The 14,312-nt window shown below is 44.1% G+C and overlaps 1 protein-coding gene across 2 annotated transcripts; it reads right to left on the reverse strand.

Moving 5' to 3' along the window:
* Positions 1-751: 751 nt before the first annotated feature.
* det1 (DET1 partner of COP1 E3 ubiquitin ligase) lies at positions 752-10,277 on the reverse strand. 2 transcript variants are annotated; one of them, XM_068603141.1, is made up of 9 exons: positions 10,004-10,277; positions 9,063-9,444; positions 8,610-8,876; positions 8,321-8,533; positions 7,265-7,488; positions 5,386-5,515; positions 4,574-4,764; positions 3,494-3,685; positions 752-1,075 (listed from the first exon to the last, which is right to left on the reverse strand). In XM_068603141.1, exons 2-9 carry the CDS (start codon positions 9,309-9,311, stop codon positions 835-837), a joined length of 1,707 nt encoding a protein of 568 aa, XP_068459242.1. In that variant the 5' UTR covers positions 9,312-9,444; positions 10,004-10,277; the 3' UTR covers positions 752-834. The 2 variants fall into 2 exon arrangements, with proteins under 2 accessions (XP_068459242.1, XP_068459243.1); XM_068603142.1 differs by having other exon boundaries at positions 947-1,647.
* Between the last annotated feature and the right edge of the window lie 4,035 nt (positions 10,278-14,312).

Below are 14,312 nucleotides of genomic sequence, written 5' to 3' on the forward strand. Positions count from 1 at the left end.
TAACCAGAGGCTAGGAGAACACTTAATCCCTCAGCACCTGCTCTCCATACCGCCATGACCTCTTGCAGCTGCCCGGGTGTGCGCTTTTCCCTTTTGTTTTTATTTTATTTTAAATGTGCGATACCGCATTCATGTCCAGGGTGGGGAGTGTTTTTCGGCTATTTGCATATCTGTAGGTTATCTGCTCGGGTTCGCGTGTTTTTCTTAACACGTTGAAGCGAAACAGATGTCCCCGCGCTTCGGCCCCCCAACACAGATGGACTCCTGCAGCATATAGCGTCCTATTTTATATCAGGAGAACAGACTGCAGGCAACGGTATTCAAATGGAATATGATGACACTGACACTGCGTCTTGGCTGCGCTACAGCTCCGTGCTAACGTCGTTTTAGGTTCATTACGAGGCGCCGGTAAGATATGCAGCGACATGTTGGGAACGACTGCTCGTTAGGAAAGAGATTATTAGATAGGTTACAGGCGAGGTTACGACAACACGCAATTTCATCCACACTCAACCGTGTTCGCACCCGTTTTTCTACTCCAATGATTTCACACTCACATGTACAAAAAAAAGGAACATACCTGCTCATGCACAAGCACACAAACACAGTACTCGACTTGTTGCCACGCCAAGCTTCACCCAGTCTTGTAAGTTCTCTCATGAGAGCTTCAAACAACTACTAACTGCATACACTGAAAATCATAGCTTCTTTCTGTACAGTTACAACAAAAATTAAATATATCAAGAAAGAGCAAAATGTAGACAGTTTTATTGACATAAAATATATACAAGTGGTAATATGTAAAAGCGTGTAAAAGCAATATAATAGAAAACATTACGTCTTTCCCCATTCATGTGAGAAAAGAGAAAGTTTGCTGGACATGGTCATGGAACCAACTGGACAAGCGATTATGATATGAATGTGCAGCTTTTCGATGCACGGTAGAGAAAAAAAGAAAACACCTTTGGTTGTCCGGCTACCTGCGGCTTCCCACCTCCGTCGCACATCAATCACTCTCTCTACATCTCCATTTACACTTATTCCAGGCTCTCCTCCCGACAGGTCCCTCTTTGTTCTGTTGAGGGAAGGAGGGGGAGAGGAGGTGAAGCGGCGCGATAGAAAAAGGAGAAAAGGCAGAATTGCTGCATTCTTGCGGAGAGGGAGGAGTGGCGGAAGTGGAGTGACCACGGTGTGATGGAGGGGGAGAGAGGCGAGAAACAGTGGTTTTCCATCAGCAGGAGAATGCAGGGTGAGGCCCGCTGATTTATTCTCCGGAGAAGAGGAGGAGGAGGAGGAGAGGGGCGACTAACGGAACAACTGTTTTGTCGTTTTGCTGTATTGCCACCAGCGGCTGCTAAAAGAGGCCCACCGCTCCTGCAATTTTGTCCCAAGTGCAGGTTTACGTGTGTGTGTGTGTGTGCGTGTGTGTTGTTTGTCTGCACGCCAACACAAGCTCCTCACGCGCAGACGTGCCTCATGTGGAAGTTGACCACGTACTCGGCGTTGGTGCGCTGCACGGAGATGGCGAAGGGTTCGAAGGGGTGGAAGGTGAAGGCGACCAAGCGCCGCACGGCGTGATTCACCGGCCGTCCCAGCAGGCCGGCCTGGATCTTGAACTTGAGCAGGCCGGAGTCCCGTGCGTAAAACCTGGTGGGCGAGGTGTGTGGGGGAGGGGAGGAGGGGAGAATATAGTGCCGTTAAATCCTTCACTTTGTCCGGTCTTGTGGACAAGAGAAGAGGAAGGAAAGCCAGCCAACACATGACGGCACACACATGCCATGTGTCAAACGCAGTGTGTCAGATGTAAACTTAACAACATCAAACACTCTGAGATAAGAAGCCTCCAACAAAACCTGACGCAAACTACATCTTGTCAACATGTGCTGTAATCTACAGTCATCTGTCAAACCAAAACAGACTGGCATGTCTGGCAAACATGTTTTATTTAACCTGAACACAAAGATCATGATAAACAACGACAGCAGAAAAATAAAACGCATTTCATTCAACTGTATCCCACAGCTGACGCTTCCTGTCCGCCTCCGGACTGAATGGAAGTGTCCCGTTCCCGCAGCCAGAGGGCAGGATGCCAGATCTTAACCGAGCACAAATAAACCTATGAGCTCTGATCCGGGTTGAGCGGCATAATTATTGTTGTTTTTAAACATTACAGATCAATGTGAACATTATTTTAGATCAATCGCATTATTCGATTATACGAAGATTGCGAAAAATAGATATACCGTAACACCAAAAATTGGTTTGTCCACCAAAAATACACAATTATAAATATCTATAAAAAGAGAGGGACGTGTGAGCTCCATAGGAGACTCAAAAACAGAACATCCTTGTTCTCTTTGCTTGTGTTGCAAACTAGCAACGTTTGAATGAAAAATGGCATCCCAAAATCAGAGCGCAGAAGGATGTCATGGCCGTAGATACATTTGAGAGTGTTTTTGGCCGAGCAGGAGGACGTGGCCGCTGGGGACAGAAGCTTGTGCTCAATGCATCCTGGTACATGTAGGCCAGGGGTGTCGATCTCAGATTAATGAAGGGGGCCACACGCTGCCCATTTTAATCTCAAGTGGGCCGGACCAGAAAAATCACAGCATAACGACAATATTTCTCTGTTTAAATCAATCATCAAAATCTCATCAACACCACAAATGAATATGGCCAGTTTGTCAATATCTCTTGTGATATCAGTGCTGCTTTCAATCAGAGGATCGATGGTTTGAATCCCAGCTCTGCTGGTTTTAATTTAAAAAAAAAGAGTTTTTTCTTCTGTCATTTTAACAGTTATCCGGCGGGCCGGACTGGACCCCCTGGTGGACCTGATCCGGCCCGCATGTTTGACACCCCTGATGTCGGCCCTGCCGACTGAGCTCCACGCAGTAGACCGCCACTTTTTTTGGGTCAATACAGCGCTGTTACTGAAATGATAGGGCTTCAACTGTTGCCATGGTAATCAACGTCCAATTAAGTATTCGAATGCACCTGCTGTTTCTTTTTTTTTCTTTTTAAGCGAACTCTGAGCAGCCTATTATAGATAATACTAATGCCAATAATTATTTTAATCAAAGCAACTATGTAAATAAAACACTCCAATAATGCATTTCCTTTTCATTTGAATTACACGTTTCCTGCAACAACAAAAAAGATAAGATTGTGAATTTTTTTTGGAGGTTTACATTGACTTCGGTTGAAATCGTGCCGTGCAATTGTCGGACCAGAGCTTTACGCCTTCAGAAGCATCTATATTGACATTTGAGGGAAAAACGAATATACAGTGGTATTTACCGTTACCGCCCATACTTCAAAATTACACAGTGACAACATTTCCTCGGCCCTACCGCCCAGACCTGAAGTTCACGTTATTCATAACGCGTCAACATGGAGTCTTATGAGTTATTCTCTGACAGACAGTGCTGGTTGTTGTGTGTAGAGAGTGTGTGTGTGTGTGTGTGTGCTGGCCTTGCCACAGGGCCTGTACCTGATAGGGTGATCTCCGCAGGTCTTGGGCCTCTCCATTACCGACACCCACTTGTCGTCATAGCTGAAGAGGGAGAGGTCGAGGTAAGGGCTGCTGCTGTAGGACTGGGCGCTGATGGGCAGCTGACCCAGCAGCCGACGCACCGCCTCGGTGTGCCCGCCGTATTTGGCGTTCACGATGGTGTCCTTGAACCTGAGGCACAGGGAGGGGAGGGGTCAGCATGACGTCATTGAGCAGCAACGGGAATCTTCATGAGCGTGTCTTTCGGCAGCGTCCTTGTGGTACTCCTCTTGGTTTAGTTGGAGGATCAGAAAAAAGGAGTGATCTGCCTTCTGCTTCGTAAAGAGCCTTTGTGTTTATTCCGAGCAATTTCTTTCTAAACATACTTGGTTATAGTCCAAGGTCTCACTACACACGGTCAACCCTCAGCCGCGAGTTTTAGCCTTTCCTCCTGCCGTGTTTCGTGCTGCACACTTGCAGGTCTCTCTGTGTGCGAGTGAACTGGGCTTGTGCTAGCCAGCTGTAAAAAAGGTACAGATCTGGTTTGCCGAATGCGCTCACCAGCTTTCAATTTCTCCTCTCCTTCTTCCCGACATCAGTTTTCACCACTCTAAAATCCAATTCGAAAGCCCTTTTCCTCGCTCACACTACCGTTTATCTTCCCCGGCCTCACACCCCTCCCCCCTTTGTCTGCTCCTCCTTCCTTCACCTTCCACAGAGGATTTTGTCACCTAGACTGGCGAGTCGAACCGCCAAATTCAATCACGGCTCCTCCAGCCATGCCGACTGTCTTAAAGTCTCTCTTCTATATCTAGATTAAGTCCTAAAACTTCCCCCTCCTCCAGGCAATCGGCACTGATCCGCTTCCGTTCCTAACTGCCTGCTTCAAATCCTCCCTGACATTTGGTTGCACACCGTCAGGTTCAGTTCTTTTTTCCCTCTTCCCCCTCTTTCATTCAGAAAAAAACCGTCGGACCAGCACAGAAAAAAACAGTTCAATTTATTTTCTTTTTGCAGAAATATAGTTGGCATTTTAATTCAATAATGTAATATCCGTGATCTTTTTTCTCCTCTGAATACCTTCTCTGAACCTGCCGGGCATAGTTGTTGGATGAAGCGGAGCAGGGGAACTGGACGGCCTGGCTGTGCAGCGTGGCGTTTCTGAACAGGTCGCAGAAATTCTCAAAAAGCTCCAGCAGCTGGTCGGAGGTGTTCTCAAAGACGGCCAGCACCTCTGTGGACACCATGTTGTACACGACGAAGAACGACGGCTGTGGGAGAAAAGGAACAGGGTGAAGATTAGAAGAAAAGATTGCAGAGTCCGCCCTGATGAAACACCACGGAAAGCCAGGAATGGTGAGATGGTTGTTATAGTGGAAGAAAACATTTCAGGCATTTGGCTTATATGTATATTTATAGGGAATGAGAAATAGAAATATATATATATATATATATATATATATATATATATATATATATATATATATATATATACACACACACACACACACACACACACACACACACACACACACACACACACACAGATATAAACAGATATACATTGGTTTACTGATCTGCAATGAACTTAGAGAGAAGATATTTCCTGTATACATACATAGAAAAACATACATTATATAAAAACATACATTAATTTGATCTATTAGTTATTACATTTTGTTTGCCGCTACGGATGAGTAACAGGACTGAAGAGAATCTGTAAGATAAACGTCTCCTTGGAGACCTGAAAGAGGAATCCCTGCAATGCAGCACAAACAACAAAAGACACAAGAGAAGCGGGCAGAGTAACAAGGAGAACACTGGGAGGAATTCATATAGAGTTTGTGTGTGTGTGAGAGAGTGTGAGTATGAATGAGTGTGAGTGTGTGTACCTGTGAGGGGTCGGTAACTCTGAGTGTGACCACATCTTCGCTGGTGTATTTAATGAAGAGGTGATGCTCATCCAACAGCTGCATCTTCCACATCCTCAACCTCCTGAGCTGATCAAAAAACTGGAAGAATCTGAGGACAAAAGCAAGAGCAGGGTGAACGAACCAAATGAGCATCGAGCATCCGTACATTATGGAAATGGTACTTGATAGACTGAAGAGCTAACGTACACACACACAAAGACACACACACACACACACACACACACACACAAATGCCTAATTACCCAATCACATGGCAGCAGTACGATGCATTTAGGCATCTAGACGTGGTGAAGACGACTTGCTGACGTTCAAACCCAACACCAGAATGGGAAAGGACGGGGAGTGAAGTGACTTTAAACGTGGCATGGTTGCTGGTGCAAGACGGGCTGGTCTGAGTATTTTCAAGAAACTGCTGATCTACTGGGATTTTCACACACAACCATATTGAGGGTTTACAGAAAATGGTCAGAAAAGGAGAAAATATCCAGTGAGCGGCAGTTTTGTGGACAAAAATGCCTCGTTGATGTCAGTGGTCAGAGCGGTTTGAGGTGATAGAAAGGCCACAGTAACTCAAATAACCACTCGTTACGACCAAGGTATGCAGAGTACCATCTCTGAATGCACAACACGGAGAACCTTGAAGCAGACGGGCTCCAGCAGCAGAAGCCCACACCGGGGGCCACTCCTGTCACCAAAATTAGACAATAGAAGATTGGAAAACCGTTGCCAGGTCTGATGAGTCTTGATTTAAGCTGCGACATTCAGACGGTAGCGTCAGAATATGGCGTAAACAACATGAAAGCATGGACCATCCTGCCTTGTATCAACGGTTCAGGCTGCTGGTGGAGTCGTGGTCGGGGCGGGGGGGGTATTTTCTTGGCACACTTTTGGCCCCTTAATTGATCATTGGTTTAAAAGCCACGGCCTACCTGATGATTGTTGCTGACCATGTCCATCTTCTGATGGCTATGCACCATGTCACAAAGCTCAAACTGGTTTCTTGAACATGACAATGACTTCACTGGACTCCAATGGCCTCCACAGTCACCAGATCTCAATCCAATAGAGCACCTTTGGGATGTGGTGGAACGGGAGATTTGCATCATGGATGTGCAGACGACAAATCTGCAGCAACTGCGTGATGCGGTCACGTCAATATGGACCCAAAATCTCTGAGAATGTTTCTAACATGAATCTACGCTACGAAGAATGGAGGCAGTTCAGAAGGCAATAGGGGGGTCCAAACGGTACGAGCCAGGTGGGATAGATCCACACACGCACGCGTGCACACACACACACACACACACACACACACAGCAGTAATGTTCTGACGCAGTAATAAATAACCATCAAACACTCAGCAGAGCGTCTATTTTAGAGGAAGCTGTCAGTCTCCTTTTCCTGCTCTGTGATTCCGTTTTTTCATTTATTCATTACATCCAACGCAAACATCAGTTACCCAGCAGAAAAGACAAACAACAACATATTGCAGAAAAGACAAACAACATATTACAGTAAAGACAAACAACCCAATGATTGCGTTCTCGTGTGTGAAATTTGCCTTTAAATTGTAATTCTTAATTCTGTCTCCCTGGTTATACTGAATAAATGGACAAATTAATAATTGAATCCACGTACTTTAACAAACTAGCAAAAGAAAAGGGTTGCTTTGCAATGCTGCCCCTCTGCCATACACTGACAAGGAAATGCAGCTCAGGAAATGCAGCTGACACATTCTACTGTGACTAACAAGTAAGAGGTAAAGAAATACATTATAAATAAAGATGTTTTTTTTTTTTTTTAAATCCATTGAGAGAATGTGAGTAATGTTGCCTACCTCCTCTTCGCGGTGGCGCTGCCGTCCTGCTCAGCCCTCCTCCAGAGGTAGACCAGCAGCCTGTGCTTGAGGGAGTTGATGGTTTTGTCCGTGTAGAGGCGGGGGAAGCCCGGCTGACTCTCGGCCTGGGCCTCAGTGTAAACAGCTGAGAGAGTCAGGAGGTCGTCCTCATAACAGAACCGCCCAATCGTCCTTACATCTAGAAATGTTCCCTCTGGAGTGACCTGGTGAGGGGGACGGGGAGGACGGGGGGGGGGGGGGGGGGGGTGGATGAGGAAAATAGAGAGATGAGTGAGGAAAACAAACAAACAAATATAGACGGAGCACGATTCCATCCTTCGTTCCGCGTCAGCTGTCACACAGATATTTTTTACAAAGCTTTCACACACAGCAACGCAACAAGCGAGGTGCCCGCCGCCAACTCTCTGCTGTCGTCTTTCCTTCACGTCACTGAGCCTCAGAGCCCCGCCCGAGCCCCGCCCACAGCTATGATCGAGGATCAAAACGCGGTGTCAGATTGTTTATTTGTGTTATTTAACCGATTTATCTGCACGTCACAGTTTAAAGTGAGAGAGAAATTCCCTCGAGACAGCAACATGGCCAGAAAGATTACAGGGTGTGTTTGTCATTTTATACTTTGATATTTTGCAAAATAATTCTCTTAAAAAAACATTAAGAAACATCTTGGATGCAGGATTGTTTTTTATGCAATGCAGATCTATTATATTGTCAAGCATATTCATTTAATTGAGTTTACTAACTTAAAAGTACATGGACTTTGCAATGTGAAGCTATATCATCTTGGGAAATACAAGTACCGGATCGTGACTCAAAACAGGAGCAAAAGAAAAGTTGATCGGGACATCCCTCGCTTTAAGTATGTTAAATGTCTGCTCAGATCCAAATTATTAACGTCACAGAAAGGTCTCTGCCTTATAAAGTTGTCCTGAAAACAACAACAACAACAACAACAACAACAACAACAACATCACCACTCACTGGCCAGAGGTGCGACATGTTTCAAAGATTTTCATTTTAAATGGTAAATGCACTTACCTGAAACACATGTATGGTCTGCTGCTGGACCGACAGCACAGCCAGAATGTTCCTGTAGAGGTAGAGGCCCTGGTTGTGGGACAGGATGATCTTGTCACACTTGAAGGACCTGGTGTCACACAGCCTGCCAGTGTGGAGGTCGATAATATGAAGGGAGTAGTCTTCTAGGGGAGACCGAGGGTTTGGAGTCACCGATTCGTTGTTGCGATACACCTGGTACGTAGGGAGATATGGATGAAAGCAAATTTGTAGTTTTTATTCATTTGATTAAGAGTGGTTGCGTTCCTACCTCAAAGAAGTAAGGCGGCGGCTCCTCTGGCACGTACACAGCCGAGCCAACAATGACATAGCGGCAGTCGTCTGTGAAAAGGCTGCACTCCCGGTTGAGGTGTTCCCCATTCGAGGCCACGTTAGTGACGTGGAGCAAGGAGAAGAAGCGCTCAAACAGGCGGCCTCGGATGTTGAGGGAACGCTGATCATTGGCCGTTAGAAGGGTCTCTCCCTCTTGGCCTCGCAGCAGGTCCTGAGCCGCTTGGCAGCCTTGATATTCATATATCTGGAGGAGGAACATAGGGATTGGGGTGTATTTTCCTCACATCTTTGCGTATATTGGGTAGTGTGATGAGCAAAGTTGGTTCCAGTCTGGGCAAGTTGCTCTTTGACAGTTAATAATCAACACAATATGTGGTTATAAAAGAGTCTAGCGCCAAGGGCTAAGCACCCCTAAATGAACGGCTCTTACCTCCAGAGAAGTCTGGTCAGAAGAGAAGGCGATAAAACAGCGTCCATCTGGCGAGAACTTCCTGAGAAAGCAGGGCGGCTTCTCCACGTTGACCACAGTGAAGTTGGGGAAAAGGTTCTGGTGAAAGCACCGCACCCTGTACCAGTGAGCTCCGGGTCGGCCCGAACAGATCCTGCGCCTCTCAAGGCGGTGGACCACGTTTTGATTTTGGATCCGTCTGGGCTTCAGGGTTGGGGTGTCGTCGTCCATCACTGCGGTTAGAGAACAAACTCAGACTCCCCCTCCCCCCCTCCTCCGTCCCCTCCTCCTCTGGAAGGTCGTTAAGACAGGAGGCAGTGAAACTACTACATCACAAGTGCAGTCCTCCTGTCACCTGTGTTTTCTACAGAAAGTGAGAGGGGAGACAAAGAACACACAAGTTATCGGCACGCTGCTTTTTTGTATGCCTGCAACTGTACTGTACTCAATAGAGTCCCATGTTTTTCCGGCTGGTGAGTGAAACAAATCTCGCGGCCACTCGCATATTTTACCTACATTTGGCTAGGTCTAATTCCCAAACGAGTTGACCATACATTTCCCACAATGCAACGGGACAGCAGCTTTCGCTAAAACTCCCCAGCCTGCAAAGGCTCGTGTAACTCAGAGACGGAGATGAACCCCGATGATCTTCTCGGCCGCAGAAGACAATAGAAGTACTAACGTGACCACGTGGCGAGTCTAACTGCCTTCTTTAAGGTGCATTGAACCTAAAATACCCGTGTGTAGTCGCAAAACAGCCAAGATAGACTATTTATCTGACGTTAAGTCTGCTTTGACTCGGATCCAACTGCACGGCTCAGACCCTGGTCCGTGACGTGTGTCACCCCGACCCAGCCAGCTCGACAATAAAGAGCAGCTCCCGATAATAACAACACCAGACTTTTGACACAACCAGCAGGTACTTACTTTTTGTTGTTGTTTGTTTTACAAATTACAACCGGGGAAGGTCCCCGGGTCCTCCAACTTCAGGCGTTAGCGAGAACAGTAAGTTTGGCTGACGACAAGTTAGCTACCGGGTCGTTACCGTCTAGCTCCCGTCCGTGGGAAATGTCCGGCTCTCATTCAACGGTATGTTGCATAGTGCAAGAGTAACCGTAACCCTATCAAGTTTCACCAAATATTCGACCCGCCTGGAGCATTTATGTGTCTGAGAGCCGCTATGTTTGTTGTGGGTGAGCCGGGAAGGAAACGCAGAAGAAGAAGAGGATTCAAGAGGAGCTCAGCGCTGGTTTTCAACAGCGCCACCACATCCTCCTCAGGTGACAAATGACACTGCACCCTTTAGCAGTTAAATTAAATGATCGGATATACTTTGGGATAGTGGCTGAAAAAGGTAACAAAAACCACACAAAGTGACAATGTGCAATGCTAAAAGATAAACACTAGTTACAGTGCAGTATAATTCTTATGTTGCATGAAGTATGTTAATTAAATATTGATTATATTGACATTGGTTAAAGATGATATAGGATCACTTACATTGCATTGCATTTTATTTAGCTGGTGCATTTAACCATAGTACAAACTCAAACAGAAATAAAGTACAATTTACTTAAACTTTGTAGTTAAACTACAAAGTGACATTTATGTGCTACTAAAGTGTTAGTACGGTGCTTCTTTCCATATTCAAGGTGTAGTCGAAAAAGATGTGCATTTCCCCACACATACTTGTGATCCGTGTTCAAAACTAATGTGCTATATGAATATATTTACTGAGCATCCCAGTGTAACATTTTACGCTCTAGGAAACCTTATGGTGTGGCCACCATGGGTCAAACGTACATCCTGCGCAAATTTCACTGAAGTGCCATTTTACTGATCAGTGTCGGGTTCGCGCACGAGCAGAGTAAGTGGTCCGGCTTTAAACTTGACCGTAATTGCCTCGTCTGAATTGACAGAGGAAACCCAAAGCCCCTTTGGCCACCGTGCCGACAGTGTTTTTTCATTCTGTCTTGTTTGTTTAGGCTATTTTGTGTAATTGATTTGTTTATCACAGCGTGTAGCATAAGTGAACCCGCAGTGACCTGCGATTCGTTCACCTCTCCACCCATAACGACAAATAATTAAGTTATGATTATCCTCTTTCTTATGAGGCGCGTTCTTGCGGACGGATTATGCAAAGAAAGAGAAAAATGTTCGCAGTGCGCTGGTCTTGGAAGACTGCTAATGGTTCTTTGTGCAATTATCCCTGACCAAAGAGTCTCGTTTGAATGTTGTAATTTCCCATAAAAGCACACGCAGTGGGCATAAAAGGCCAGTTTGAAAAGAAAAATGAATGAAGGGAAAGATGTGAAATTATCCACTTTAAATCTAATGTCATTTTCCTTTTCAACTATACCTGATTAAGCCAGCGCTTCAAGATGTGTGCGTGTCTGTGTGTGTGTGTGTGTGTGTGTGTGTGTGAGTGTGTGTGTGTGAGGAGCATTTCAAAAATAGAAAACACACACTATATCCTCTGGTTGCTCTTCTGCTATTTTCTAAGACATCATGACCGGAACCTCGCCTCAGCTTTTAGCATTAGCCCATGAAGTAGGAGAGTCTACAGCTGATGGTTTTTGCGTTGTTGTTTTTTGTTTGCCAGAAGACACAGTGCCTATTAAAGATTATTTGTTCATCCTTCTGTGCCTTTTCGCAGGCCAAAGTGGAAACATGTGTCTATTCTTTTAAAATGTTGCTCTTAGCTGTGCGCTCTTGGCACGATCACCCTTCAAACCACAAAATGAAGTTTCTTGAAAACTTAAAATTGGTCAGTAAGGACATCTTATTAACACAATACAATTTAGGATATTAATGTGTGTGTGTGCGTGTGTATGTATATATACAAAAATAAATAAATAAGTTGCACGCTATAAATGAAATACGGCGACACTGCTTTTACTTCGAAGGCGATTTATGTAGGCGCGCGTGCTTCCGCAGCCTCACCGACTGTCGTGAAAGCGCGTATTGTTGTGTAGCTTCTGTTCTCAACGTGCAGCTGTGCAGCAACAAGCAGCTTTCTCAAAGGCTTCGACAAAGCGCTTACACACCGGCAGGCTCCGCGTCCAGATTGAAAGTTAATCGCGCATGCACAAAGCTCCTGACCCCGCGGTCTGATCCACCATGGCAGAGCACTTTGAGTCAGGATCACTTTCAGGATCTTTACTCTTCTCTCAAAGAGGAGAACTTTCCTGACATCACAAGATGTTCAGTGCACTTGTTGAAGACAACACTGACTGGACTTTTCTCACTGAGGAAGAAAAACTGAACTGGAAAACATAGAAAAGCACTTATTGCTTTTGTATGAAGTGAATCAATGGCTCGTCTTTTAACATCTTTGAGGTAAGCAACAAACTGAACATGGACAAAAGAAGGAGTGGCTTGTACCTCACAGGGACCCTTACTACTGAACAGTTCAGAAAAAATAAAACAGATTTATAAACTATATATGTATGTATGTTAACTTGCTGTTGCTCCAGAGTGCTGTTATAATGTTCTGATAACATCACTTTAAAATAAAAGCGTGCAATACACTAGTTTTACTTCATTATTGAATTTGGCACATAATTTGCATTTATTAATCACATTAATTAATTGCAGAAAAATCGCAGCGAAAAATCATACGATTAATCAGTTAATTTTTTTCAACTTTGCCCAGCCCTAATACATATATATATATATATATATATATATATATATATATATATATATATATATATATATATATATATATATATATATCCTAAATTGTATTAATAAAGTGTCCTTACCTGTCAATTTTAAGTTTTCAAGTATAACCCCCTTCATCATGTAGCATACAGATAAATGGTTCTGCACTTGACTGATAATTTAAAATGTATTGATACATCTATTGATAAATTCCCCAAACCAACATTGAGCTGTGTACAAGGCACAAAAACAATAAACATGTTAGCTGACTCCTCATTTGCATTAATAGCATACACACACATACACACACACAGTCAACACTTACACTAATTTCCTTAAAACATATATTTATTACAACGTAAACTAACCTTGTGCCTCTTCGCGGGAGTGCTAATACCGTTACTGTTTCTAATTTGTATTAAAAAATTACCCATATTTTCTGTAGCTTTTCGACACACAATCCAACTTCATTTTAAACTCTGCGAGCTGCCTTCAAAATAAAAGCATCTCATCTTCAAACACACAAGAGACGAGAACGAGAGACGAGAACACGTTTGGGCCAAATCATTTTGGCTCCAAGCTGAATCTTCTTCAGGGCGCTGATTGGATAAATTACATATCACTCATTTATGTCTTTAATCAGTAATTGGCCAAACTGCTTATTAGACTCTTCTTTCTTGGGCCAAATGAAGGAGGAGGAGGAGGAGAGGAGGAGGAGAGGAGGAGGAGAGTAGTGTTTTGGAGCGGTCAATAATTGAGCTGAACAGAGTGCAACAATTGCCGTCATTATCATTATAACAAACTGAAATATCTAAAAGAGCATTTGCATTAAAGGACATCTGGATGAAAACTATAGAGCAAATTAATTGACTTGATCAAACCTCTCTAAAAAAAAAAAGAAAATGCATTTAGAAAAGGTTACTCAAAGCATGGGGAGCAAATAGAAATAGTTTTACCATTTCCTCCATCTTTTCTTTTTTTTTTACTCAGACAGTTGTGTTTGGCATTTAACAAAAGCTTTTAACTTTTCGATCCAGCCTAATTTCAGAGCACAATAGGACATTTTAACACTGTAACTTTTCAATCCTTATTCAGCTGAACTTTCCACGTCTTTTGTGACAGTGAATGATTTTTGCTTCTTTTTTTTTTCCCTGAGAAATTACAGTGATCACAAATGCATTATGCCAGGCCAGTTTGTCGCAAAAAAACCTGTAATAAATGCATATACTGCCAGACTGTGGGAGACGAGTGAGAGGGGAATGCAGGTAAAGGCTACACCTATCTCCGTCCACTGCAGGGTGGGTTCATGTACGGGATCTGTCGGGGACAGGCCCGGGGCCCCAAAGCCGGACCCTTTGGATGTCAGTAGCTCTCAAAGCAGCAAAGTATTTGAGCCAATAACTAAAAGTATTTGCGTTGAGAAAAGTTGCAATATATAAACACTCAATTTCAGTCCTGCATTTAAAATATCACAATCAAAATCATTTAATGTACTAAAGTTTAAAAACTAAAAAGAAACACTCAGATGCAGATGTGTCTGTTGCAACTCTGTCATTTTAAGCTAAA

Source organism: Clinocottus analis, unplaced genomic scaffold, assembly GCF_023055335.1.
Source record: "Clinocottus analis isolate CAN_PGR_092001 unplaced genomic scaffold, fCliAna1.0.p SCAF_6, whole genome shotgun sequence".
NCBI classification, from domain to species: domain Eukaryota; kingdom Metazoa; phylum Chordata; class Actinopteri; order Perciformes; family Cottidae; genus Clinocottus; species Clinocottus analis.

What these genes read in the sequence shown, in the direction of transcription:
- det1 (XM_068603141.1), bottom strand. Translation starts at nt 9,311, where the DNA reads ATGGACGACGACACCCCAACCCTGAAGCCCAGACGGATCCAAAATCAA. An exon ending in CTGACCAGACTTCTCTGGAG is followed by an intron (nt 8,877 to 9,062) that starts GTAAGAGCCGTT and finishes TTCCTCCTCCAG; the next exon opens with ATATATGAATATCAAGGCTG. An exon ending in AGACCATACATGTGTTTCAG is followed by an intron (nt 7,489 to 8,320) that starts GTAAGTGCATTT and finishes CCCCCTCACCAG; the next exon opens with GTCACTCCAGAGGGAACATT.